This window comes from Ascaphus truei, chromosome 21, assembly GCF_040206685.1.
Source record: "Ascaphus truei isolate aAscTru1 chromosome 21, aAscTru1.hap1, whole genome shotgun sequence".
NCBI lineage: Eukaryota > Metazoa > Chordata > Amphibia > Anura > Ascaphidae > Ascaphus > Ascaphus truei.
In genome coordinates, this window is record NC_134503.1 from 10,725,644 (window position 1) to 10,752,726 (window position 27,083).

A 27,083-nucleotide genomic window follows, 5' to 3' on the forward strand; every position below is an offset into this window, starting at 1 on the left:
CTAGTGCAGAGGTGGGCAACCTATTTTTCAGTGTAGCCACAGGTGTGGCGAATGAGAAGTAAAAACCACCATACCATGTAAAAATTGAGAAATTAGGTTGCTCAATCTAACATTTAAAACACACAGTTTGTCTACTTCACTCACCTGCTGCGTCACTCACCTCAGCACTATCATAAGTATTATATACTCAGATTGCGCCCCCCCCCCTCTTGTACTGAGGCTTAATAGTAACCAATCAGCAATAATCACCTGAGACAAAACGAGCCTGTTGCTAAGTTTTGTGAACAAATAGGTGGCATATTTAAAAAACAGGTGCATTAAAGAATAATCCATTCTTGGATCACCATTTTATTCTGCCTACAATCGATTCCTTTGTTTCACTGGAGTGACTATTACACACAGCTGGCAGACATGGAGCAGTGATCCGGCTTTGCAAGTGTATGCCCCTCACTCACAGCCCATTGGCAGTTGACTAGAAGCTAGAATATTATACTTAGGCTGCGTTTTTAGAGACGGCGACAGCAACGTCGCGGCAAAACAAATGCATTGCCACCGTAGTAAGCGTGACGGATTGGTCGCGATCACTGGAAGTCATCTCTATTTGATTTTCCATCGACAGTCGCGTCACCGGCACTAGACCGTAGCCTTAGAGAGCTCACGTGGGGCATGCTGCAATAATTACTAGATAAAAAGGTACTTGTCAAATTGTTTTAGAACAGAAAAAGGAATGGACTTCCATATTTAATATATGAAATCCCCCCCCTACAGCACAAACAGAAAGATGTATAGTGTACAGCTTGTCATTCCCACCATGAACTTTCTATAGGTCACTATATCCTGGCCACCCAACTCTAAGAATATAAAAAAGGTGTACACATTGTATTCTTAAAACATGGAAAAATGATGAAGCAAAGAGTGGTAACCATATGTATATATTGTGGAAAATATGGTCTACATCTTTATGAGCGATTGTTACCCAAACACAATTCTGCCACCACTGCGGAATAAAAAACAAAAGAAAAATAATGAATAACAGTGTATCCAGGCCCTTACAAAGCTGCACAATTCCCAAGCAAGAATACAAGTAAATAAGAAGCTAGAAAGAGTCCATATTTAAGAAGGTACTGTCTTGCCTGATGGTCATTTTTAAAATAAGCGCTTTCTTGGTCATCATATTTCTGGTTTCTTCTTTTCACGGCCGCCCCAAGTGATGCTGGTTTGAAGCCAGTGCAAAGAATGTTCCTACTGCGTTTAATTTCGCCATCACCTAGTCTGCTTCTTCCACCGCCACGGTGGCAATGGCTGTCACGTAGTACGGGCCCTCTCGGAGGTATGTGCGCAGCCGCAGGTAATGCTGGTTCCCAAAGACTTCTGCTATTGTTTTGGACTTAACAAGAGCTTTCACCAGCTCAAATTTGGCATCCTTTGAGTCCTTGTCTGGGTCGACCATTCGATTTACGACATATTCTATGAATCCAGGGCTCTCAATCATCAGTTTCTGTGCCCAGGGCTGATTTGCTATAGCCTAGAAGGGAGGTGGGGGTGGGAAGGCAAGATGCACAATAGGTAAACATGGTAAGATTGTTTCCTGAGTCAGATTGAGCTGCAGACCGTGAGCACCAGTAGTCATTTTTGTCTGGTGATAGAATGCCCATCCGGTAATTGTTACCGAGATGTCTATTGGATCTCCATTTACCATAATCCCCTCTGTGGGGTTCACTGCCACAGAAGGATCCTATTCCAGAGGTATTATTTAGCACCTTGGACAGCAAACTATCACATAGATCTCATAACATCTCAATATCAGACCAGCACCCTCTCTATCCACCTTTAAGACCCACCTTAAAACACAACTGCTTAACGAAGCATATGAGTAGCTCTGTGGCTAACACTATACACCTGATACATAAAGTTCGGCCCCGGCAGACGCACTTACCAGAACGCCCTTCTACTGTCTCTGTACGTTCTTCCTACCTACCAATTAGATTGTAAGCTTTTTTTCGGAGCAGGGACTCCTTTTCCTAAATGTTACTTTTATGTCTGAAGCACTTATTCCCATTACGTGTTATTTATGATTGTCGTGTGTATTACAGCTGTGTAGCGTTATGTATATTATTGGCGCTATATAAAGACATACATAAGATACAGATGAAGCAGACTTTGCCACTCCCATTAACGAGACGAGTCGCGCATTATTTAACAGTAGCACTATTGAAAACAATGGTTAGGGCGATTATCCCCCTGTCCCGTTGACAACTGTACATTTGCGTCCACTACCTTTTCCAGAACTTTTAATCACCGACTTTGTGTTTAAGTCAAATAATGCAATAGGAAGTGGAAAATATTCACCACCATTCAGAAATATACCAAAATCATGAAGAATAATCCCTCAAAAATGAAAGATATCATTTGGAACAGAACAGCAGGGTTACATTCTACAAGCAGTGTTAAATATTTCATATGTGGCTACTTTTGCATGATACTCAGACATATAGTAACTAGGGGCACCGACATGCTTTGTCTGAACCACTAATGGAACTTACCGTGAAAACTTTTAGTGCTCCGCAGTGCAGCTCTGGGAAAGGCTGGCTGGCAATGGCCCTGAAGAGATCCATTGGCTGGTTTGAAAAAGAACTGAACCAGGATTCGGTCATCCCTAAAAGGTCTTCTGTATGGTGATCAGGCTGAGAATGGGATATAAAAAGGTTAGATTTATATGGCTTGCAATTAAAAGTATATTAACTAACACACCTCTGGTCTTTACAGTGCCGAGTATGTATGGGAAGTGCACTGCATGCATATTTCAAAATGAGGGGCCAAAAACAAATAATTTAGGTGCAAATATTATGCAAAGCAAAAAAAATTTTTAAAAAGGGTACACGTGTACAAAAATGACTAATATGAAAGAAAAGGATATCTTAAGTCCAGGATACTCAGAGAAAGTTCACTTGGATGTACCCCTTATGTTCACTCTCAACCCAGAACTCAGCAGCCGGGAGCAAACTGTCTAATTATCTGGACCCCCAAAAATGTACATATTGACAAAAGCTTCTGGGGAAATGGTGTCCTTGGCTTCAGTACATTGAACCAGTGGATCTGATTTCAGATGAATAGATCATCTCATGCATCCAGCGCGTCTTTGCCCAAAGCATAACAACGTCAAGCAAAGGCACAATAATATTCTTTCCTAGTACGAGTTCAAAGAAATGGTAATACATGTGATGTAGGAGCCGAAATGCATGACCAACCGAGGAAATTAAACTCGCTAATACAATACATTATGCAATAAAAACAAGTGAAAGAAATATTTGCCACTACAGGGAACGCACGTGCATTGCAGAGTGACGCATTACTGCCTCTGTCATAACCTACCGATTAGGCACTAGGGCCCTTATTCAATAAAGGAAGAGGGGTAACACGCAGTTAATGCCATAGTAACTTCTATTCAAGTTAATGGAAGCCAATTCATTGTTAACTATTAATTATTTGTTTTTCTGTGCAGAATCAACCCATACCTCCTGCGTCAGTTTGAAATTCATGTATTAAACATAGTCTCTCTGTAAAACACTAATACTTACCGGCAAGTACAAAAGAGAAGAAATAGCATCTAAACATCTAATCCTTTGTTCTGTGGATGCATTTTTTGCATGGTCTCCCATCCTCTTTAGAATGTTCTGAAATCTACTTCCTGGGAAAATAAGCATTATAAAAATGTATTGTGCATGGAGGTTTTCTTACTGGGAAAGTAATACTGCACTAACATTAGCTATCAAAAAAAAAAAACCCCTAACAATTGTGATCACTTCTGAATGAATATGCTGCACTGTATAATGATACCGAGTTTCTTAATACACTTACAGACAAGTCATTGTAACCGATATTAACCTAAACCAGAAGATCCTGGAAATGTCTGCAGAGTTGAATCGACCTGTCCCACTGGTGTGTGATCCAAAGTAATAACCCTCAGGACAGTAACCGACTCTTTAAATGTTCCTACAGAGAAAGCCCGAGTGGCTTTTTAGTTTTTATTTAACAGTCCTTAATATTTTGTTTGCTTTTACAATTATCTTCTCGTCTCACAGTTGTTCTCATTAGTAAAGGATATAATTAAGTTGGAGTTAGAATTGGTTCTATGGCTGTGTTTATTACTTATCTGTCCCATGTACTGATAGTTTTAAGCATTCTTTTCATTAGCTGGTAGTAGATCTGCCCTATCTGTCCGGTGGGTCCCTGAGCTACTGTGTGAACAGTGGACTTGTATCTCCGCTTCTTGACCAGCTCCGCGGGCGAGTGGCTTCACCCACTGTAATTATTGTTGGCATATTGAATTTCAAATGGGGGCACTGTTTCATTCCGGAAGCCAACCTCATTTAAATTGTGCCACCTCGTTCTATTTCAGGAATCAGGGAGTTTTAGAGAGGTGACCTGCAGGTACGTGGAGGGAAGTCCTTTTCAGAGAGGAAGGGAAACATTTTTTTTAAGAGTAGGAGGGGATTGCTCCTATAATATGTCTTAACTGGATGGAGCTGAATAGTTTCACTAATCGTGCAGAGACTGAAGAATAAAAAATAAATGGTATACCTGTCTTATGCAGAACTTGTTTTCCTTCCATGTTGGAGCCCAAAACCCCAAGTGTGTCCACAGCGACTCCCATCATGGTGGCATCGCGACCTTCTGCCATGTCCAGGACTTTTTCAAGGAATGCCGGATAATGTTCACAGATCTGCTGCGGACTGTCCACGATGGCCAGATTTCCAAAGAACTTTACCAATCCTGTCCAATGCAAAATGTGGCAACGTCATAAACACAACATTCAGTTCAAGAGGTGTCAGCGTGTCCTGCTGGTATCTTTGGCAAACAAGCCACTCAATATATTGTCTTCATTATCCGATCTTTTTAAACCGAGATCCTAACTCATAATTTAAAGGATTAACCATAAAATAAAAATGCCATGGGAAACAAGCAGAAGTAATTTAGTGCCTGGATTACTCAAGCAATCTTTTATGAGAGATTAGGTAATTTTTTAAGCCAACTGAAGACTCACCAACAGGTCACGTTTTCAGGATATACCAGCTTCAGCACAGGCGGCTCAATCTTCAACTGAGCCACCTGTGCTGAAGCTGGGATATCCTAAAAAACCTGATCTGTTGGGGAGGGCTTGAGGACTGGAGTTGAGCACCCCTGGGCTACACTGTACTGATCTCAATAGTCTTTTGCATGGTTGAGCATCTGCCCAGTGAACAAAAATAGATCAAATGATGCACATAATTATTGGAATGTTAACAATAGTAAAACAAACAAAAAAAGCTTTGCACAATATTTGCCAAAACCATGTGAAAGTGCACGGTGGCGAGTCTGTGCATTTCTGTACATATATCTTACAGGTTTAATGAGTTAAGGTCACATTCCCTTGATATTAGGTGACAAATTTAGTCATGTGCCTAAAGCAGACCATTGGAATACTTGACCTCTGCCAAATACTAGGGGTTTAATACACAATATTTCCCCATAAAACTAAATATCGTGCTCGGTATTGCCTTTAGGCCCTAAAAAGTCTTTCCCGACTGCTACAAATAAGAGCAATTACAAAAGAGAGAGAGTAACCTGGCAAATAGAATCCAGCGAAGGGATCAGAATCTGCACCAAGGATCATGTTGGAAATTTTATCAATGACGCCTTGTTGTTCCAGATACTGACGTCCGTGCACAGTGGCAGCCAGAGCTGTGACCATCTCTATGCAGGTCACTCTGTAACGAACAAAATGATTCCATTTTACACAGCGACGCATCGGTTTGAAGAATGATTCAAGTTCATTCATTGTAAAACATTTAAGGTTACAGTTTTATATGGATTCTAAATTGAAATGTCAGCAGAACTAACTGCTTTAGCTGAAATCAGGGGTTCTCAACTCCGATCCCCAAGCACCTCGAATAGGTCAGGTTTTCAGGATATCCCTGCCTCAGCACAGGTGGGATATCCCGAAAACCTGACCTGTTGGGGGATCTTGGGGACTGGAGTGGAGCACCCCTGGCTTAAATGGGTTTGCAATATTTTTTCTATGTTAGTGTAATCCTTTCACTGCGGGATAGGGCAATTAAATGAGTAAACGGGTTCGGGTTAACACACCCTGTTACGAAGAAACAAAAGTGGTCAATCTTTGGCTAGACACAACCCCAGCAGAGTTCTGATGAACGGCAAAATCGGGTTTTGAGCGAATATGCAACGAAAAATGTTCTACAAACAACCAGACAAACTGCTACAGCACATTCATAATTAATAAAATATATCGAGAGAGGATTGATCGAGAGATAAGAGAGAGAGATAGATAGATAAGAAAGAGAGATAGATAAGAGAGAGAGACAAGAGAGACAAAGACGAGAGAAGGGCACACACTATACAAAAATAAAGTGATAGGCACACACAAAATATGCAAAAAAAAGTATTTTATTGACCCAATGTTTTAGCTCCCTCTGGAGCCTTTATCATATATATTTTTTAGCTTAGAAACCATTACTAAGCTTTAGTTATAATACGGAATACTACCCAGGCATTGCTAATCATCATGCAGACAACGATTCAAGAGAATTTTCTTTTTTTAACAGACTGCTGCTTTAAGGGTATCTACACTCTACATGTGTATTGTACTTCCACCTACACAGTTATGTTTCTCTGCAGAATTATTACATTAGTTGAACATTTCTACCGAGCGTGTGGTTTTTGTAGAAAAGGGTGTTGGCTCCATATTAAACAAAAGAGCTTTGAAGTGTTGATTCCGCTACTTCACCAAACTTACCGGACCAGTACATCAGCCCCACTGAGCTCCTCAAGAAGCTGAGGTATAAGTCCGCTGTTCACACAGCAGCTCAGGGACCCGCTGGACACGGATGAGATCTCCACTACCATCTAAGGAAAAAGAATGATAAAAACAACTAGATCAGGGGTGGCCAACTCCAGTCCTCAAGGGCCACCAACAGGTCAAGTTTTAAGCATATCCCTGCTTCAGCACAGGATAACAAATTTATGCAAAACAACCTACAAGTCTACACACAAACTATTCTATAAGAATTTTACAAAAATGAATGCTCCAATTGAGAAAAATGACAAACTAGATATCTATATCACCTACATCAGAGGTTGAAAAACGTTACTTTATTGCAACCACCTCAACGTTAAACATCACATGGGTTGACATGTCTATCAATCTATCTAGGCGCAGGGGTGCTCAACTCCAGTCCTCAAGCCCCCCCCAACAGGTCAGGTTTTCAAGATAGCCCAGCTTCAGCACAGGTGGCTCAGTCAATGACAGTCTCTAATTGAGCCACCTGAGCTGAAGCAGGGACTGGAGTCGAGTACCCCTGATCTAGGGCACTGATTCTGTCGAGTGTGAATAGTGCAGGTACGGCACTCCAATATGCGGTCAGTGAAAGAAAATCCGGGGACTGTAGCAAAGGGGCTACTGTACCGTAAGTTAATTATAAAGGACTTTCAGACCTCCACTTACGTTTTTAACAACAGTTTGAGATCTCCAGATCTACTTTACTAAGCAAACCTATCCAGGCTACTGAGAGGCGTTAACTATGCCCAACACAAATCCTCTTCACATCTGGTGGAAGTCAACCATATGGTGACATTTTACAGGTCACTGAGGCTTAAAACATTCTCGAAATCCATGTGTAAAAGCATTACCTAAATATACTGTACCTGTGAAGAATTGCAATGACACAGCTTTCTGAGGTCATGCTATACTGTACCAACAACTTCTTAAATGGATAAAAATACTATACAATATTTAGCAAAAAAAAAAAAGATTTTCCATCTAGTTCCTGAAACTAATCAAGCTTATATATCACTCTACTAAAGAATGAATTAACTCCAACTACTGCTCTCTCCCTTACCTCGTACACTCTGTATCGCACAATGTCACTGGTGGCCATGACATTTTTTAACTCTGTTAATAAGTTGCTCCCGAACAGAACATCTAAACCAGCTGTGGTCTGAGCTATTTTTGAAAGAGATTTAATTGCCTGAAAAACAAAAACATTTTAATTTAGGAACAGATGTACATTTTCTTGATGCTTTCTGTAGGTCATACATTACTTCCACTAGGCACAACGCTTCAGTTTGAAGAAGGGCCTGGAAAATGTAGAGGCAAAATTGATATATAAAATATAGTTATAATTAAGTTATAACAGCCGATACTGCCGATTTAAAGAATCTCTTTCCTTTAAGAAAGATGCGAGCAGCTTTATATATTCACGTAGAATGTATAATGACAAGAGTAACAATACAATAAAATAGAGAAAAAAGTTAAAAAAAAAAAAAAAAAAATCAAAGAAATGTTCAGTTATATATGTTATGCATTGGACAACTATAACAAATAAATGTACTTTAGAATGTGTAAGATACCAAGTGTGTACAGAAATGTTAACCTGTAAAAATCGATGCACAAATAGTAAGATGTACAGGACTCACCTCATTAGCTACCGATATCTTGTCTCCTCCAATACATAGAATAATTTGCTTCAGCAGCTCAAGGTTGTTAAGGATTTCAGTGATTGCTTCTGGACTTCCTACAATCCTTCCAACCTGCAAGATACAGGGTTTAAATCAAACGCAAGTCTATTTTTTTTTATTGGCGAGTGACCTCTTTACTGTGGATGTGGCATTTGACAATGCAAACTATTCTGTACTGTAGGGTGCCTGTAGATACTGATACAAAACACGAAATTTCGTTTTTGAATGAGTGTCATGATAATGTCATGAGATATGTATTTTAATTCATCTGGTGCATCAGGGGTTAATGTTTTTTATTTTAAAATAACATCTGTTGGGGTTGTTGATGAGCGAGTGTGAATTTGCTCAAAGACCTTTTTACTAAAGTGTGATCGAGCACATCTGGGGCTCATCGCCCGAAAAGCATTATGGATTTTAATGGAGCTTTCCGTGCGATAGCATCAGGTCGCCACTATCACACTTGAGTTTTTAAGCTCTTATTCTATATTCATCTTACTGTGGCGTCTTCCCCTTTCTCTGGAATATTTCAGGTCTATATATTGAGGATCAATACCAGGAACTTTCATGCGAGATATTTATCCCGAAGACAGTACAAATACAGGGTCATCCATTGATATTAGAGCAAAGGAGGTTTCACCAGTAAGGGCAATAAACATTTTGAATGTACTACTCATGGAGACTATGATGGCAGATACAATAGATATTTTTAAGAAAAGGTTAGACATTTATTTATTTTTTAAATAAAAGGAAAGGTATACAGGGGTATACCAAATAAGTAAAACATAGAAAGGATGTTGATACAGGGAGAAAATGAGATTGCCGTTACTGGAGTCAGGAAGGAATTTATTTTTTCCCACTTATGACACATAATATGATAATATTTATCTGAGGGGTTGTGTTTGCCTTCCTCTGGATCAATATACTGTAAATACAAATATAGGATGAGTATCTCCGTCATCTAAATTTAACATAGGTTAAACCCGATGGATGCCTTTTTTCATCAACTACTGTAGGTAACGATTTGAGTCATATAAACCATTTTAAATGACCAAGTAAAAACAAATGTATGCAGTTCTTCTGAGGGGGAAAAAAAATATATATATATTACGCAAGGACGTGCTAAATTTTGTTTTTCTTGTGTTTCATTTTAAAACCTAACACTATTTTCCTTAAATCTGGTAAACATTATCACGGCGTCTCACTTAAATGGTTACATTTTGATTAAATCCCATTTCTGTGTCACAAATGGCATCCTTGTTAAAATACGGGTTGAAATGAAAGAGTTGATGAACCTATACCTCAAAACCATTCAGGGATCTCACTGACACTGTAACATGTTAATAGATGTACTGTGAGAAAGGAAACACAGAGTGCACCAAAAAGGTAGGTAAAAGTGTATTATGCAGTACAAGTATAAGCAAGTAGAGACTTACATGTAATGTAGCTGCAGTTCAGCAGATTCAAATAAAATATGTCCGTGTTGCCAAATATCGAGTCCAGATGGAGTAGGGAGCAGAGTGGCTATTGAGCGTTGAGCTGAAAATCCCGCGTGCTGGGATCAGCTACTACTCGATCATACCTCTGGGTTCAAAAGGTCCCACATGCACGTCGTCAGTGTGGGTCTCACTCACTCACAGCTTCTTCCAATTGTGGATCTGCCAATGCGCAACCACACAGGACAAAAGAGGGGGAGCTGCTACCACAACGCGTTTCCCCCCTCTTTTGCCCTGTGTGGTTGCGCATTGGCAGATCCACGATCGGAAGAAGCTGTGAGCGAGTGAGACCCACACTGACGAAGTGCATGTGGGACCTTTGAAACCGGAAGTATCATCGAGTACCCAGTATGCGGGATTTTCAGCTCAACACTCAATACCCACTATGCTCCCTACTACATCTGGACTTGATATTTGGCAACACGGACATATTTTATTTGAATCTGCTGAACTGCAGCTACATTACATGCAAGTCTCTACTTGCTTATACTTTTACTGCATAATACACTTTTTACCTACCTTTTGGGGCGCTCTGTGTCTCCTCTCTCTATGGTATGCCATACACAGAGCTCGTGATCAGTGGGTGTTGTGGCAGACAGGAGAACCCCTCATCACAGAAGCTACAAAAAGGAGTTGGTGTCACACACATTCTTAGAAAGCCAGAGCACGGATCAGAAACTCTTCTAGATACACTGCAATACAGTACGTGTCTTAGGTTTTCGTCCATACCTGTGATATAGTAAGGAGTTTCACAGAATCATCGGGGTGATAGAGTCCTCTTTTAAGTTCTTCTTTGTAACTTCTGGCAACATGAACTGGTTCTAAAGCCTGAAGAAATCGCTCCAAAATCGCAACGCACAAAGCAACGTGCTCTCTGTGAATACACAAAACAACTATAAATGGTGACATTCATAGTACAGTAGATATGTATAGGACTTAGAGCATCTGAATGATGAAAGATACAAAAACAAACAAACAAAAAAAAAACCAGACATAACACTGAATGCAGAGCTTCCTGTCTCAACACAAATATCATTAAATAATTAGGTTCCGATAAGAGGATTCACTAGGATGTCATCACTGTCGATATTTTGAAAAAAAAATCTTCATCTTTGTGTTTCTTGTACTCTACTATACCAGCTTTTTTATCATTACACAGAAAAAGTAAAGCACTGTTTTGTGTCTAGCATAATTTAAAGTAACACATCATTATGGGCTGAAACTGGTGCAGAGTGAAGAAAAAGTTTCTCCATAAATCCTATATTTTGCAGTTATTCGACATGAGAAAAGAAAGGGCCTTGGCCTGCAATATGTACGAGGAAGTCCCAAAGAGAGAAAAAATCAATATTTAAAAAAATATTATTGGAAATTGGCACCAGCCATTAATCTGCAAATAGAAAATAAGGAGTTTGTTATTTTGCCTACTAAACATCAGCAGTTTCCTTGAAATATGACAGCCCAGTTACAACTATAAGCAAAACAATAATATATTTATTTCCATGTTAATTCAATTTATGACGCAAAATGATGGTATTCAGCGTAAAAATTATTTGTATTTGACAGATCATATTGATTTGCTTTAGAAGTCACTTATTAGCACAGAACAAATGTGTACCGACACTACTAGAATCATTATAATTATCAATTTTAAATATATATTTATGATACTAATGAAAAAAAACTGGACATTCTACATTAAAATGTTGAAAATCAGTTATAGAACATGCCATGCTACATGTACTCAGCGTAAGATGTAACGATTAAACCATTTCATTGAGAGATCAGCCGGTAACATTGAACAGATACAAGTTAAGACAGGTTACACAATGAAACCTTTACCAGGAATACAGACATCCCAATAATGTTACTGATGAAGGCTTCCAGTGTATGACAAGCCTTAACCCTTGCAGCGCTACACGGGGGACCCTCCTTAAACCCTGCAGCGCTACACAGGGGGCCTCCTAACCCCTGAAGCACTACACATTAACCCCTGAAGCGCTACACAGGGGACCTTCCTTAACCCCTCCAGTGCCACACAGGGGGGCCTCCTTAACCCCTCCAGTGCCTCACATGGGGAACCACCTTAACCCCTCCAGTGCCGCACATGGGGAACCTCCTTAACCCCTCAAGTGCCGCACATGGGGAACCTCTTTAACCCCTCCAGTGTCGCACATGGGGAACCTCCTTAAACCCTCCAGTGCCGCACATGGGGAACCTCCTTAACCTCTCCAACGCCACACAGGGACCTCCTTAACCCATCCAGATACTCCGCTAACTAGACCCAAATACGGGAGGTGTCTCCCACCTGTCATTAAAGTTCAAAAGGGAGAAGATGACCCCCAGCTGGAGCCCCGGTGCCCTCTCTCTCAGAGTGCTCAAGGGCAGTGCCAGGGCCGCCGTTTTTAACGTCTGTAACGTCTCAATCGGCTCCCCGAGCCCCGGGAGCGAAGCCAGCAGATCCTCTATGGACGCGGCCATCTTGGAATGGAAGACGGGTCTCGCGAGAGAATGTCTTCGTTGCTCTGGCAACCGCGGGACTTTCCCTCTGCCACTGCCTGATCAGTCTGGCTGTGGGGTCAGTGCAGATAACGTGTTTAGTTGAGGCCCCGTGTTGAATTAACTAAAACATGAAGGGGGTCAGAGTAAAAAGAAAATAAATGTTAAAAAAAATGAAGTCAGCGTAAAACAAACAAAAAAAAATATTACATATTTGAGGAAAAAGTAAGAAAACAAAGACTAAATGAATAAAAATTGAGGACGGTGTAAGAAAAAAATGAAAGAATAAATTAAACCAGTGTAAAAAATTTTTTGAAAATGAAGCAGTTGCCCTGCTCTTGACTATTAGACCGTGAATAAACATAAAAACGCGGCAAAACAAAAATGATACATACCCGGAAAGCGCTTATACCAAGCACAACTGTTGCGCCGCCTGCTACTGCAATGCGGGCGACAGTGGAAGCGTTTTGCAAATGTGTTTTCTGGTTGCGACGGCCATCCAATCAAAGAACATATTTCAGCCTGCTGCCGCGCGCGCAGTAGCATGTGCTTGTATAATCATCATGTGCGACGTATAATCGCAGCCTTAGGCTGCGGCCATTGAAGGACAGGCAGCGCTCAGCCGTGCGGACGCTCCGCGCTGAGCCCCGTCATCCTCAATGAGGATGTCTTTAGAGGGGGCTCACGCGAGCGTCCGCATGCGTGCTGAGGAGTTGGATTTTTCAGCCGACAGGCAAAGCTGTTTTTCAGCGCGCTGTCGGCTGAAAACCTCCAATCACAGCACAACAGCGTCAACGTCACGGCGCCGTGATGTCGGTGCGTCGCGGGCTATTGGCCCAGCGACGTCACTGCCCCGCCTCCCCCCGTCTCCCGATCGCGCACGCTGGCTCGGCTGCATGTGCATGAAATCGCAAAGGCTTCAGCAGGTCAGTGTCAGCGCGGCTCAGCACTGTTCCCCCTCTATGGACGCAGCCTTAGGCTGCGGCCATGTTTGGCGAGACGCAGCGAAGGCATTAGCGAGAGAGACCGGAGGACTTAAACCCTCCATTACTGGGGGGTGGGGGGGGGAAGGGGGTGTGATTGTGAGATTAAGATACACACATGTGTGAGCGGGGGGTTGTGAGAGTATTGTGTGTGTGTGTGTGTATGAGGGGGCTATTGGAGGGGTTTGTGGAGGTATTGTGGGGTGGGATTTGGGGAGGTATTGTGTGTATGTGGGGGGGTGTTTGTTGCGGTATTATGTATTATGTGGGGGCGGGTTGGGGAGGTATTGTGTGTGTGTGTATGTGTGTGTGAGGGGGGGGTTGGGGAGGTATTATGCATTATGTGGGGGGTTGGGGAGGTATTGTGGGAGAGGGGATTTGGAGAGGTATTGTGTGTGGGGACTTCGGGGGGGTTGTGGGATTACTGTTTGTAGGGATAGTGTGTGTGTGTGTGTGTGTGTGTGTGTGTGTGTGTGTGTGTGTGTGTGTGTGTGTGTGTGTGTGTGTGTGTGTGTGTGTGTGTGTGTGTGTGTGTGTGTGTGTGTGTGTGTGTGTGTGTGTGTGTGTGGTGAGGGGGGACTGAGGGAGGGATTTAATGGTGACCTATAAAATCTTCTGGACTGGGGTTCTCCAGGGGCAGCGTTGGAGTTGCTGGGTTTATATGCACCGTATCAAATCCACATATTTTCAATATATGTTTTAGTAGCGCTCGATAATTTTCATTGATCGTAAGTAGCTCCCATTACTTTTTAAGTCATCAATCAATTCATTGCATCAACTTTTTAAGTCGCGTCCCCATCTCCCCCCACCCTCTTACCTGGTCTCCGGCATCTCCTCATCTCTGTGACGTTGCAGCGTCACGGCATGGCAACGCGTCACCATTTCATGTCGCGTTGTCATGGTGATGCGTTGTCGCTATGAGAACATGCAGGAGGAGATGCTGGATAGGTACGGGTCACTTACCGAGGCGCTCTCCCCTGGCAATCATCTGAAATGTTGTGGGGAAGAGCGCGGGGCCTGTGTAAGCGCGGGGCTTATTCGGCGCCCCCCTTAGAAAGGTTTGCACCCCCAGTTTGTACACCCCTAATCTAGACCAGGGGTATGCAAACTTCCTGTGCTGTGCCCCCCCTGCCTGCTCTCCCCCTGTGTGGCTCCCCCCCTCACCTTACCTCTAATGCGGGGTCATCACGTCACCTGCGGCGTCATTTGATGGGAGTCTCCATGGCCACGGACGTCAAATGACGCCGCGTTGCCATGGAGACGCGTGGACGGAAGAGGGGACTGAAGCCGATTGATGCCGGGTAAGTGAGCCGCGCCCCCCCAAAAAAAGTCCCCCAGTTTGCACACTGCTGACCTAGGACTATCGAGAGAACTGAATTGCTGGGTCTACACTATCCCATATGTATTGATGAAAACCCACATTGAGTAGACAGCTTGGTATTTCTAATGTCTGAGGCAGTGGAAATACTAACAGTGTAACAAATAAATCACACATTTGATGCCAGGATTTAAATGTTCCAATATCCTCATATGATTGAATGAATGATTCTTTTCTTCATGAAAAGTCTTTTGAGCTCCATAGACGCTGGCTGTTCCTTGCCACACTAAATCCCGTGACACAGCCTCCGCATCCCAAGCCAAAACAAACACAGGGTGGAACTCGGGCGTCTTTTGACACTGGGGTTGCTGTAGGGATTGAAATTTTGTTGCAGAACAGAAATGGTTGTTAGCAGTATATTTTCTACAGGGTTCATTCATTTGTTAACCCCTAGTGACACATTGAAGCAAGAGGATGGAATTAGGGTTGTAGGAAATGATGCAGCCCTGCCTGGCTTTCAACTGAGAGCGAGGTCAGAGGCTCAGTGCTAATGTTTCTGCCTTTGATGTGGGTTACACAACCTACTTTTAATCCCAGCCATTATCTTCTCTGTCCGGTAGTCATCAACCATTACATTTGAAGTTTACATGGCAGGAACTTGTATTAGAAAGCGTTGTACACTGCTCAGCGCACTAGGAGGGCGTTGCAATGAAATAGTTATATTCAGTGGTGTTTTTGTAGGGAAAAAAAAAAAGATGCCAAAACCATAAGCAAAGAAAGGTGAATTTATATCTAAACTACCATATTCAGCTTTAAATAAAGGAAGTGTGGTAGAAAAAGCATTCATCGCTCTCTTCCAGTTAGTATTTCAGACCCAGTCCTAATAATGTTTCAATCACTGTATGGATTTTCTTGTTGATAATGAAATGTATAGAATCTCCATGAACTGAAGTCCCTTCTGCAGCTTGCTATCACCGCATCAAGCAAGGCCCAGCGATGACATCCATTGGAATAAATGAATTATAACGAGAAGGAGCCTTGCGCTTTTCGAGAGCTGTGTCGTAAATGCAAGAGATTTGTGAGAAATAAGGGGTCAAAATTGTACAAATTAAAAAAATCGGACAGGGTCAAAACTTTACAATGATATAGGCTACGCTTATAGTGCCGGCGACGTCAGGCTAAGGTCGCTGGAAAAATCAAATTGAGATGACTTCCAGCGATCGCGACCAATCCGTCGCTCCGTCGCATCACGCTTACTATAAGCGCACGCAACGGCGGCAATGCATTTGTATTGACGCGACAGCGCATCGCCGGCACTATAAGCGCAGCCTTCCTCGCGTCGAACAGGCAGCACCGGGTCGGAAAAGAACATTGTAAGAGATCCGTAACGTATTGGACGGACGCGCGTGAAGTTTATATGTAGATGGGCGAGGTTGCAAAAAGATGTCGTTAAACCCTCGCCATATATTAATGATCGCTTGTCGGTTGCAAACACCCTGCACAGTTTATCTTGCACAACACCTTGTTCCTCTGTGTGCACTTCTATCACACAATACAGAAGAGATCTGAAAGCGTTGTTCACAATCATTTCAACTATGCAGCACTCTGACACCTGAGGAAGGGGAATCCGCCCCCAAAACGTGGTGCTTTTTGTGTCATTTAGTGGAGAGAACAACAGAGAGGCTAGGGGTTTCTGCCCACCCAGCCTCTCTGTATATGTGGGCAGGGTGGCACCTGATAAAGGAGGGGATTGCATGCAATAGCCATAGAGAGAGAGGAGGAGGAGGGACATGTACCGTGCATAGCAGGGAGGTAACTAAAGGATTTACTTTGGGTCCAGAGACTCAGCACAGATCAGCTCCAGCCACCTCCCTGCCCTTTCATCTGTAGTAATGAAAGCGCTCCGGGCAATAGCAAGCACACGACCATGGGGAGCTGGCGCCAGCGATGGCAGGTAGTGTCTCAGAGTTGGCTGCGCCCAGGTTGGATGGCAGTTCTGCTGGTGAGTTGCTGAGTTACTGTAGCTGTTTGCTCTGCCTCACTGCAATACACTGCGGGGCGCAGAAAGGGATGAGCTTAGATCTTCACAAGAGACACTCTCTGATAATACATACATGTCATTATTACATTCAGGGCAGGAAGGCAGCAGGCTTAGTCATTGTTATGCATTCTTCATGGGTTATTATGTATCCCAATCCGATCCTATGCATAGAAATAATTACATACTGTGTGGTAATGGGAGGGAGATATTTGCATGCGTTGTGGACCCCTGGTTAATAACCGTTCTAATCATGTTCATTAAGAGAAGCAGAGAGAGCATTGAAAATGTTATTACATGAAAATTAAGCTTCATTATGTTCTGGTTAATTGGATTAAGCAACATGCAACCTTTCTACAACCCTTTGTCCAAGCTCTACTGAACCTTTTCTTTAGATACATGATAATATTGTAATGTTCAGTGAAACCACAGCTAAATATCGTCCCAGAAAGTTATTTATACTGTTGTAAGTGCCTTGCTCATTCTGTAAGTCCTGTAAACCAGGGGTGCTCAACTCCGGTCCTGAAGACCCCCCAAACATCAGGTTTTCAGGATTTCCCTGCTTCAGTACAGGTGGCTCAGTCAGAGGCTCAACTGAGCCACCTGTGCTGAAGCAGGGACTGATTGAGCAACCTGTGCTGAAGCAGGGACTCATTGAGCCACGTGCTGAAGCAGGGACTCATTGAGCCACCTGTGCTGAAGCAGGGACTCATTGAGCCACATGTGCTGAAGCCAGGACTGATTGAGCAACCTGTGCTGAAGCAGGGACTCCTTGAGCAACCTGTGCTGAAGCAGGAGTTGAGCACCCCTGACATAAAACATGGGGCAATTCAGATTTGACATGCGATATTTAATATTCTTACAAGCGTTTATGTTTACCCAGTGACAAACGTGAATTCACTTTGCCAACCAGGATTCACCGGCCCATAGAGCTCACAATCTATGAGGCGTAGCTGGAGATACAGCAGGACAATAGGAGTACACGTTAATACATACACGAACGATAGCAGTGTAACATGGCTATAAGCAAAAGAGGGATTGTTTCAACTGAAACTTACTGTAGTCAGCACAGACTGACACAAGCACACTGGAGAAGCAGTGACTCCCTGAGTGAGGGCACTGACTCTGAAGGGGACCCGGGTTCAATTCCCTCCTTGTGACCGTAGCCAAATCACTTAATCTCCCTGTGCCTCAGGCACCAAAAACATAGATTGTAAGCTCATCTGGGCAGAGAATGCGTCTGTAACGTTCCTATGTGCTGCTCAACGCGCGCTGTACTGTAACTGTGATGCGCTGTGAGTCCCATTGGGAGAAAAGCGCTATATGAAATAAACTTATTATTATACGCAGGAAACCTGAATCACGAAGCTCTGCAGCTGCCACTGTTGAAAGGTGTACGCTGCATTTATCTTGTGGAAAGGGAACGACCCCTGTTAAAATAAATTCTTTTTTTTCTGCGAAAAAAGAAGTGGGAAGTTTGGCCTTTGAACACATAAAATCCGTCGTATTGTTCTGTAGTCTGGCTACAAACCAGGAACTAACACAGAGAGAAGAGATGAAGCCAATTATTATACTTTCGCCTCTGGCTCTAATGCAGAAACCAACACAGAAAGAACAGACACAGACAGTTCTTTGTTGAATACATGTTGACGTTTCAGAGACAGAATGCAGCGCGGGGACCTTTGTCCGAAATAGAAAAATAATTTGGACTCATAAAGGATTATTCATTAAACTGCGAAGAATGGGAGGCGGTATCGCCCAGAAACCCCAATGAATCAGTCCACACTATGACAGTTTCGGGGATAACCCCCATGGAAACAATGTGCCCAACAGGAGTGCAGTTTGTGCTATAGTTTTAATCCCTATCCCCTGGGATGACCTGCTGCCTTTCAAAGATTAGCAATACATATTAGATAGGTAAACAGATTGATATACAACAATGTACTGGAAGGTGGCTTATGCCATAGCACCGCTTAGGGATAATGTGTGTGTGTGATGGATGGCCACCTGTGGATACAAAAGAAGAGCCATATAAGGAGTAAGCGGGATAATGGTCTGTAACTTGCTTTATGGCATATCCCCACTTGGGAAATAAGGCCCAGAGGTTATATGTAGCAGAGAGAAAGAAAATCAGTGGCAAACAGAGATAATGTAAATGTACATTTGTTGTGGGATAAAGGGATAGAGTAAGTTGCTGCCTGTTTCATATATATGGAGAGGGAGGGAGGGGAGAGAGGGGGAGAGATTGGGAGGCGGGGTAGAATGAGAAGGGGGGTAAGAGAGGGGGGAAAGAGGGAGGGGAGAGAGAGAGGGAGGAAGGGGGGAGAGAGAGGAGGAGAGACAGGGGAGAGAGGGAAGGGGGAAAGAAGGAGGGAAGGGGGAGAGAGGGAGGGAAGGGGGAGAGATAGGGAAGAGAGGGGGGAGAGAGAGGGAGGTGGAGATGGAAGGATCGGGGAAGGGAGGGGGTAGGGAGAGGAAGGGGAGAGGGAGGGGAGAGAGAGGGAGTACTATTTTGAGACAATTTACTCGTAATTTATTTAATCCACCAAAGTTTACTTTGGTGTACTAGCTACATGCATTGCTTCTTCCTAATTATTAACTATTTTCATGTATTATTAACGCAAGGTTACATTGGTCTTTTGTCAGATACTGATGGGGGTGCTTCTGCAATATGCAGAATCTATGATGCTTTCCCCGTACTGCTTATTATACAAAATATGCACATAATGACATTATCCTCAAATACAATGTGTTACTGTTACACTTACAGCTGCATTAGACAAGCAGAAACATAATGGAAGCAATTAATATTTCAACAAGTGGCACATTCACGCCTTGATCACGGTGCCATTATGTGGGTAGAAAACAATGAAATATTAAACACTAATTCCTAATGGGGTCAGACCAAAAGCGTGTGTTTCTTGCAAATTCTCCAAGATCACTTAAACCATTAAACATTTCCTGTCTTGTTTAGGTCTCACTAAACAAAAATGGCTTGGGTTCTACTAAGGCCCAGAGCCACGAAAGGACGCTAAGCTTTATATATTGACACCCTTTTGCGCATCTGGATTAGCTAGTGATCACTATGGAGGGACACTTTGAAGAAGGACCCAGGTGAACCCTGGATTGTGCAGGAAATGCACCTGCTTTGTTCTGTAGCTCATCTCTCCCACTTCACAGGAATGAGCCCCAAAGTGCAGAAGGAAGGGAGCGAGCGGGGTAGGTATGGATGCAGGAAGAAGGACAATGCAGAGTAGTTTCTGGTAAAGAAACAGCATTTGGATGTAGGTTGGGTGAGTGGAGTAGTCTTCTGAAACGGGCAGTAGCACTGTAGTGAGACATAGGTGTTGCAGAGAAATGTGAGTGGTGCATTATGCAGTATTAGGTTGACTCCTCCGGTATTACACGGAAAACACATGTATAGAATAGAAAATGACGACAACGCCATAACTGGATTGGTCACACTGGACATCTAATACACGTAAGACTAGTGATACTTGCCCCACTCACTCTTCTTCAAAGACATGCCCTTGACCTCCATGGTTCCGCAGAGGCCTGTTATAGTTTCTTTGGTAGGAATGGGTTGAGGGCATCCTCAATAATATGCTTTTCTAAGTCCAGCTGGTACTCTAAGTTGCCCCCACACTTTAGACACACTCAAGCATCTTGGGGGGCTCTTCTACTGCTAGTTTCTCTTTTTCCTTCATCCACGTCACTGCCAGAGGGGACCGCAATTGCGTTGCAGGCACCTTTGGCAGCGAAAGGGGTAAATATTAACACGCAATATTCCAGTATTGCAATAAACAAATAGTAGCACGTGTTTAGGATCACCCAGTGCAGCATATTCTGTTCACAAGTGTGCAGTGCATCCATGGAACAATGTTCGTGGGATAGAAAAGTCCAAAACAGACCAAAGTTCAGTAAATACGTGTTTATCTAACTCAAACGGTTGTCCATGCACCTGCACCGAAGTCACTCCTGTTTCACTGCAGGTAGCTCTCTCCTCTAGTCTGGGCATTTTCTATCAGTACCGCAAAATGTAATGATGTTGTGCCTCCAAACAATTAATATTAACGTGATCCGCAATATGGAAACATTTGTGATCTGACTGTTGCATTGGAAACCTAGAGTTAACGTCATGCTTCCTCCACACTGTATCATCTCTACCATCAGGACTGATGACTTATTGACAACCTCTGAAATAGCGTTGCCAAATGAATAGCTATAGACATTCATACTCCAACCAACATTTGAGAATAAACTGTATAGGATTTTCCATATGTGTGTGACTTGTCATAACCTTTTCATCACCCAACAAATATTTCTTCTTTGTTTTAGGTCATGATTGGCTCTTGTTTAATGTACCCAGTATTGGAAAGCATTTGCTCTCAGATTCACTCAACACTTACTGGGAGTTACATTTCAGGGACCCATTCTGTTGCTTTCATCAACTGCCCCAATGAACAAATTGCTAAAGAAATTGCCAGGTATAGTACAGAGCAGTGATGAAGTGGAGTGTGAATAATTCAAGCAGATCTTGGATGGTATAATCATTGACATATTTTATTTATACGGGCTATATTGCTGCATTATTAGTATTGTTAACGTATTCATTTCCAGTCTCCAAATGATTTGCTGTTGTATGCCTGAGGTCAAGGAACACAGTTATGTCCTCTCTTGAGACACAATCAACAGGGCTTTTTAAAGTCTTGAAGGTTCATGAACAACACTTATGTACACCTCAATATGCCAATAATCTATAGGGGGGTTCTTGGGTTTTCTACTTTCTTTTAGTTTGTTCATTTAGTCTGAGTGAGATTTGATACAATCCATCTCCTTCACTCCCTTCAGTAGTAGTATAAGATTCATCCAGGCAGAGCAGCAGTAATGGATATGGTAACATTTACTGGGTAGTCTGCATTTGGAGGGTTGAGAGCAGACTCCTCCAGCCTAGCAGGGTATTTAAACCCTCTCCCTGTCTGGCCCTACTCCTGCTCTTTGCAATTTTGTCCCACGTTCCTCCATCACCTGCACTTGTGCTGGGAGAGGGTTTTCAGTGGTTAATCTTTATCTGCAACAAGTGAGCCCCTTAGAAAGCGGCCTGTCTCCGGGCCTTGTCAGCTGAACGACACGAAGCAGAGAGAAGGCAGCACTCAGGGTTATGTAGTTTTTTTCTCACGGAAAATAGAGACCTTCCAAGTCAATTCACTGAATAAGATTGTTGCCCTTTATGGGTTTGTAGCGTTGTGTTCCTGTTTGTATGAAGGACAAACATTGTTTCCACTGAATTGACTAAGAGCCTTCTCTCTACTTTGTTTTCATGATGTTGGGGTGTGACCACACAGCTTAGGCTAAGCACCTTTCAATATATTTACTATTTGTTGCTACAGCAAATAAAAATATCACTTGTGAGCACATTCGCATCTCAGGCAGGTCTACAACCGTGCTCTTCCCCATTATCTCTTAGCATACAATGCTTCTACAGAAGCTAGGGATTCTGGGAAATGACATGAAAATGAGCACACAGTGTCACATTTTGCTTCAAATCCATTTTAACACGGATCCCTATAAACTTATGCCTGCCGTATTACACAGCTTTTCAGCACAGCTTGGGTTAAAGAAGTGCAGAGCCAGTAACCCTACTCACAGACAGCTTTTTCGACCTTGTGGGTCTCATCAGTATTTTGTTGCTCAAACTAACTTTGCTGCCTAGCGAAACCACTTACACATGTCATTGCTGTGTACATTTTGGTGACATGCTTGGAAGCAACCCTTTGAGGTTGGATGCACCAAATAATTGATAGTTTAGCAACCTGATTCATTCTAGAACTTGTATCCCTCCTTTGATTATCAAAACTGCGAAGTCCAGGATACATTAGTTTGAAGGAATAAAAAGCAAACAAAGGCCATCTTCATTTTGAGTCTGGTAACGGCAGTACGCTCTCTCTCACAGTAATTGTTATGAGATAATGGCAATAGGTCAGTTAATGTAAGGTACGATATGCAGGTTTTAGAACTTGAGTATTACAACTTGGAGGGTGATTGTTATTGTACAACATCGAATTAATAAACAATGAATTTATCTAAAAGTTATATGAATCCTCCTACTGATGTTCAGCATTAAAAGATTTCTTGTTTACGTCATTTACAGTCTGATTTCTCTAGGGGCATTTTGGAGAAAAAGCTGGCTGCCAGTGTGAATATTATGCCAAAGACCTCATCGTTGTAAGTACGCCATTAACTTCTAAGGATAAATGATTAGCCGTGTTCAATCCACAACATGACCCTTGTAAGATACAAGCTACTTGCCGTGGAAACTGGATCCAAGGTGGAGATATTTGCAGATATTGTCTTTATATAAGGACCCCATGTGTAACAGAATATTAATATGACATCTCTTAATCCTTGTGTGTTGGCCTAACTGCCATAAAACCATCATTAGAATATAGAAGGCCACAACAAAACACCACTCGTGGAGTAGTAATTTTATTGACCCAATAAACATAATAAAAAGGTGCTTATTGTAAGTATTGTACTCAAAAAGAAATGCTTGAATCAGTGCCACATACTGGACAGCTGGGACACCCAGCCGGGCTCGGGTACGATTTTTATTTTCTCAGTTCCATTTGAGGGAAACTGCTGCTATGTATTGCAGGCTTCTTTGACACTCTGGGGTACACGTATTAGGGTACCAGTGCAGGTTATGGCAGCCGCTCCTGCCCATTCCAGTCAATGAGAACTTTACCGGCACCTGATGCCTGTGTCAACTAGGATTGGAGAGGGGGGGGGCAGAGAAACAATATTGCTATGAGCTGAATTTGTGGTCCTTGTTATATGCGTGTTGTATTATTTGGTTTCTTCACCTGTACTATTGTGTTTGAACAGGTATATTTGGAAAGGAGAAATAGAGGAGTCGACTGAAATACTCTTAGTAAGTTTGCTTTCTATTTACAACTTTTATTTTGTCTGCTCCTGAGGCTCTGTCAGATCTGTGATCCAGATCCTTTTTCAGAAGTTGCCCTGCGTAGAGTAGAAATATTCTGTTTGAACCCGTTCAGTGCAGGAGGCCCCTGCCAAGCCTCGCAGGGGAGCTGGGGCATTCCAAGGATTCCAATTCTGCAATTGCTCATTTCTTCATGTAATTAGGTCATGACTTACGAGCAGTACTTAGGCAATCAGCTGACAAGGATCTAGGTTAGCTGCATAGGGATCCATGTTAAAATGGATTTGAAGCAAAAGGTGACACTGTGTGCTCATTTGCATGCCATTTCCCAGAATCCCTGGCTGCAGTGAAAGCACGGTATGCTACGAGATAATGGTGAAAAGCTGGGTTGCAGACCTGTCTGAGACATGTGAATATTTTTATTTGATGTGTGCTAAACAGTGCAGGTTTTTCCCCACTTTTTTTTCCCCATCATAACTTCTGCATACATTAAAAATATATATATTATTATAGAGGGGTCATTCTTTTTGGTAAAGTAAATTGGAAGCTCATTAACCCTATGGCTGCTGGGTTGCATGGACGTCAGATGCTTCCTGCTCATCACACTTTATTTACAGTAAGTCTGGACTCTAAATCCGAGACTCATGTTGAAGTGGAGGTTACAAACTGAGCATTTGCCAACACATCCAAATGTTACCAGGGGTATATATTTTTAAATGAGGCAGAGTTATGTGATCACTGGTCATGCTCATATGTAGGGCTCGCAGGCCTGGATTCACTGAAGCAGGGGTGGCCAAATCCAGTTCTCAAAGGCCACCAACAGGTCAGGTTTGAATTATATCCACAGGTGGCTTAATCAGTCCCTGCTTCAGCAGAGGTGGCTCAATCAGTGGCTCAGTCTTAGACTGAGCCACCTGTGCTGAAGCAGGGATATCCTTAAAACCTCACCCGTTGGTGGCCCTTGAGGACTGGAGTTTGGTACCCCTGCTCTAGAGAGTGTAAAGGTTGCATTTTCAAATCCTATAGAGATCTATTCAGCCTTTTGCCCCTCTCGGAGACCTGCAAAAATTGCTTTGCCAACTGTCTCAAGTGAAGAGCATTAATTGCCACTCTTGTCACAGATAAGGGAAAGTCAGTGTAAGATGTAAGACTATAGCAGGGACCTGGGACCTGGCAGGATGGTCTTTTTAATAGTATTATATTTGCATTTCTACTATTAAGGGGACAGTTTGCCATATTTACTAAGTGGTGCTAAGCAGGCACCTCACAGCCCATTTAAGTGAATGTTGTGTTGATTCCTTAGAACGTAACAATGCTTAGTAATAAAAATTGCGCAATGTCTGTTTTTAGGAATACTATTAAAACAATTCTGTCTGCCGTGAAAAGGTTACAGAAGCTTATTTGTATGTTGGTTCTTATCAGCACTAATCTAGCTTTACCCCACTCCTTGTTTTATTTTACAGGTAGTAAAGACAAAGAGTGCGAAGATATTGGAATTATGTGGTTATATCAGGTATGTACCTTCTGGTATATCTATCAATATATCTATCAATACCCATAGGCATTCCATGTCCAAACTATGCACGGTAATAGCATCCTCAAATAATTATTATATGCCCTCCAATAATAAAGGTTATTGTGGCCCCATTGTGGAATGTGTACATATTAGAGGCAGTCTTTAAAAACACATACTTCTTTAAACTGCGATAGTGCCAATCAGGGCACAACTGTACGAATGCTCCCGTTGAGCAGGGAGTTTTTTTTAAGTCATTCGGTATACAACTGGAGCTACAATGATGCTTTTGTGAATAATGCCACCCTGTTATTGCTGAACTGGGTGTGTTACCCCACAACAAACCATGGTGAATAACCCCTTCAGACTAATAAATAAAAAATATATACTATGGAAATAATGTTTACGGTCGCGTCACATTTCATTTGTATTATTTTTTTTTGTAGATTTGTTCATCCCTTCGAAATTCCCGATTTGATCAGTTTTCCAATTGATCGAGGAAACCCAGATTATTTTAAATGGATTGAAGAGGTCGTGTCGGAGAAATGATTCCAACTCTGACGCGTTTTGTATTTTCCTAGTAAAAGGGAGTGAGATTTGCCTGCAGGAACATGTTCTATTACATCCCTATTCGTTCATTACAACAGAAGCCCCGATATTGTGGATGGTCTTAGGGGTCGAAAACGGCAGGTGTCACTGAATGCTTCATGAACTGGATTTTCACTCTTTGGAAGCGAAAGGCTGCAACTACACCCTCTGTCTAAAACCCCCTCTCCTTGAAATGATTACTGCCTGTCCAGGATCAACCAAGACACCTCCCTCTCGCCCTTTTCCAGCTCCTGGCCCCAGGATGGGCGCCAAAATGAATCCTGGTCCTATTGATATCACAGACTTAGACAAGGCCAATGATCCAAATTGCATTTTTGCCCCCCTAACGTTATCACTCTCTCTGCGTTAATGTAGTACAGACAATTTATTGTGCGATAGGATAACCAAGCTTTATTCTGCATTTTTTTTTAAAAAGGGTTGTCGCTATTTATTTTCTGAAAGTACAATTTCTGTGCTATTGTAAAATCTAATAAGTTATGCAATAACCACCAGAAGGTTAAAATATAAGCGGTGTGATTATATAATCAACAAAATATAAATTAAATTCTAATCTCATTTATTAAATTATAGGATGAAATGTAAAATTCTCTCTTTCAAGTGGCAAGTTACGAAAACATTTCTATATATTTGATAATGATTTTTTTTTGGTTTTAATTAGAATGTTTATGAGCTTTTCCTTTGAAAGAAGTTACAATAAACGTAATTTATTTTTCAAGGCCGTTTTCTTTAGCTGCTGGTTCATTTTACATCAACCCACTGGAGGACAATGTATTTATGACTCCATGGACACGGACTGGATAAGGACTAGATTTACTAATTGGTGTTAAACGGGAAACGTGGCCCATTGAAATGAGTGGGAAAGAAGGTTCCTTGGCAGTTATAGTAGCTTTGTTTATTAAATGTGTCATGACTTAGTCAGTTTGGAGTCTGGACTGTCACTATTTGCATCAAATCATTGTAACAAATTAGTGAATCATCGACCTTTCAAGTTTCCACTATCTCAGCTAAATCAACTGAGAGTCAAGAAAGCCCTGTGTAGTACAGAGGAGCGCACTCTTTTTCCCCGGCACCCCCCTGCTGGCTGTCCTGCTCTCTGCGTGCACCCCTCCCTCCTCCTTACCGTGGTTCCCGGCGCCATGGCGACGCGTCTCCAGATGCCGACTGAGATGCCGGTTT

General features: G+C 42.4%; 2 protein-coding genes across 2 annotated transcripts; one reads left to right on the forward strand and one right to left on the reverse strand.

The window, feature by feature from the left end:
* Positions 1 to 916: 916 nt before the first annotated feature.
* Positions 917 to 12,496, reverse strand: PSMD5 (proteasome 26S subunit, non-ATPase 5). The gene is made up of 10 exons (XM_075578945.1): positions 12,313 to 12,496; positions 10,737 to 10,881; positions 8,473 to 8,586; positions 7,896 to 8,024; positions 6,794 to 6,903; positions 5,605 to 5,747; positions 4,582 to 4,773; positions 3,579 to 3,688; positions 2,544 to 2,684; positions 917 to 1,525 (listed from the first exon to the last, which is right to left on the reverse strand). The coding sequence occupies exons 1-10, from the start codon at positions 12,483 to 12,485 to the stop codon at positions 1,268 to 1,270; spliced, it is 1,515 nt and encodes a 504-aa protein (XP_075435060.1). The 5' UTR covers positions 12,486 to 12,496; the 3' UTR covers positions 917 to 1,267.
* A 4,119-nt stretch (positions 12,497 to 16,615) lies between these two features.
* Positions 16,616 to 26,825, forward strand: LOC142472137 (protein CutA homolog). The gene is made up of 6 exons (XM_075578947.1): positions 16,616 to 16,806; positions 21,181 to 21,329; positions 23,008 to 23,067; positions 23,728 to 23,773; positions 25,249 to 25,298; positions 25,745 to 26,825. Exons 1-6 carry the CDS (start codon positions 16,732 to 16,734, stop codon positions 25,845 to 25,847), a joined length of 483 nt encoding a protein of 160 aa, XP_075435062.1. The 5' UTR covers positions 16,616 to 16,731; the 3' UTR covers positions 25,848 to 26,825.
* Positions 26,826 to 27,083: the final 258 nt, after the last annotated feature.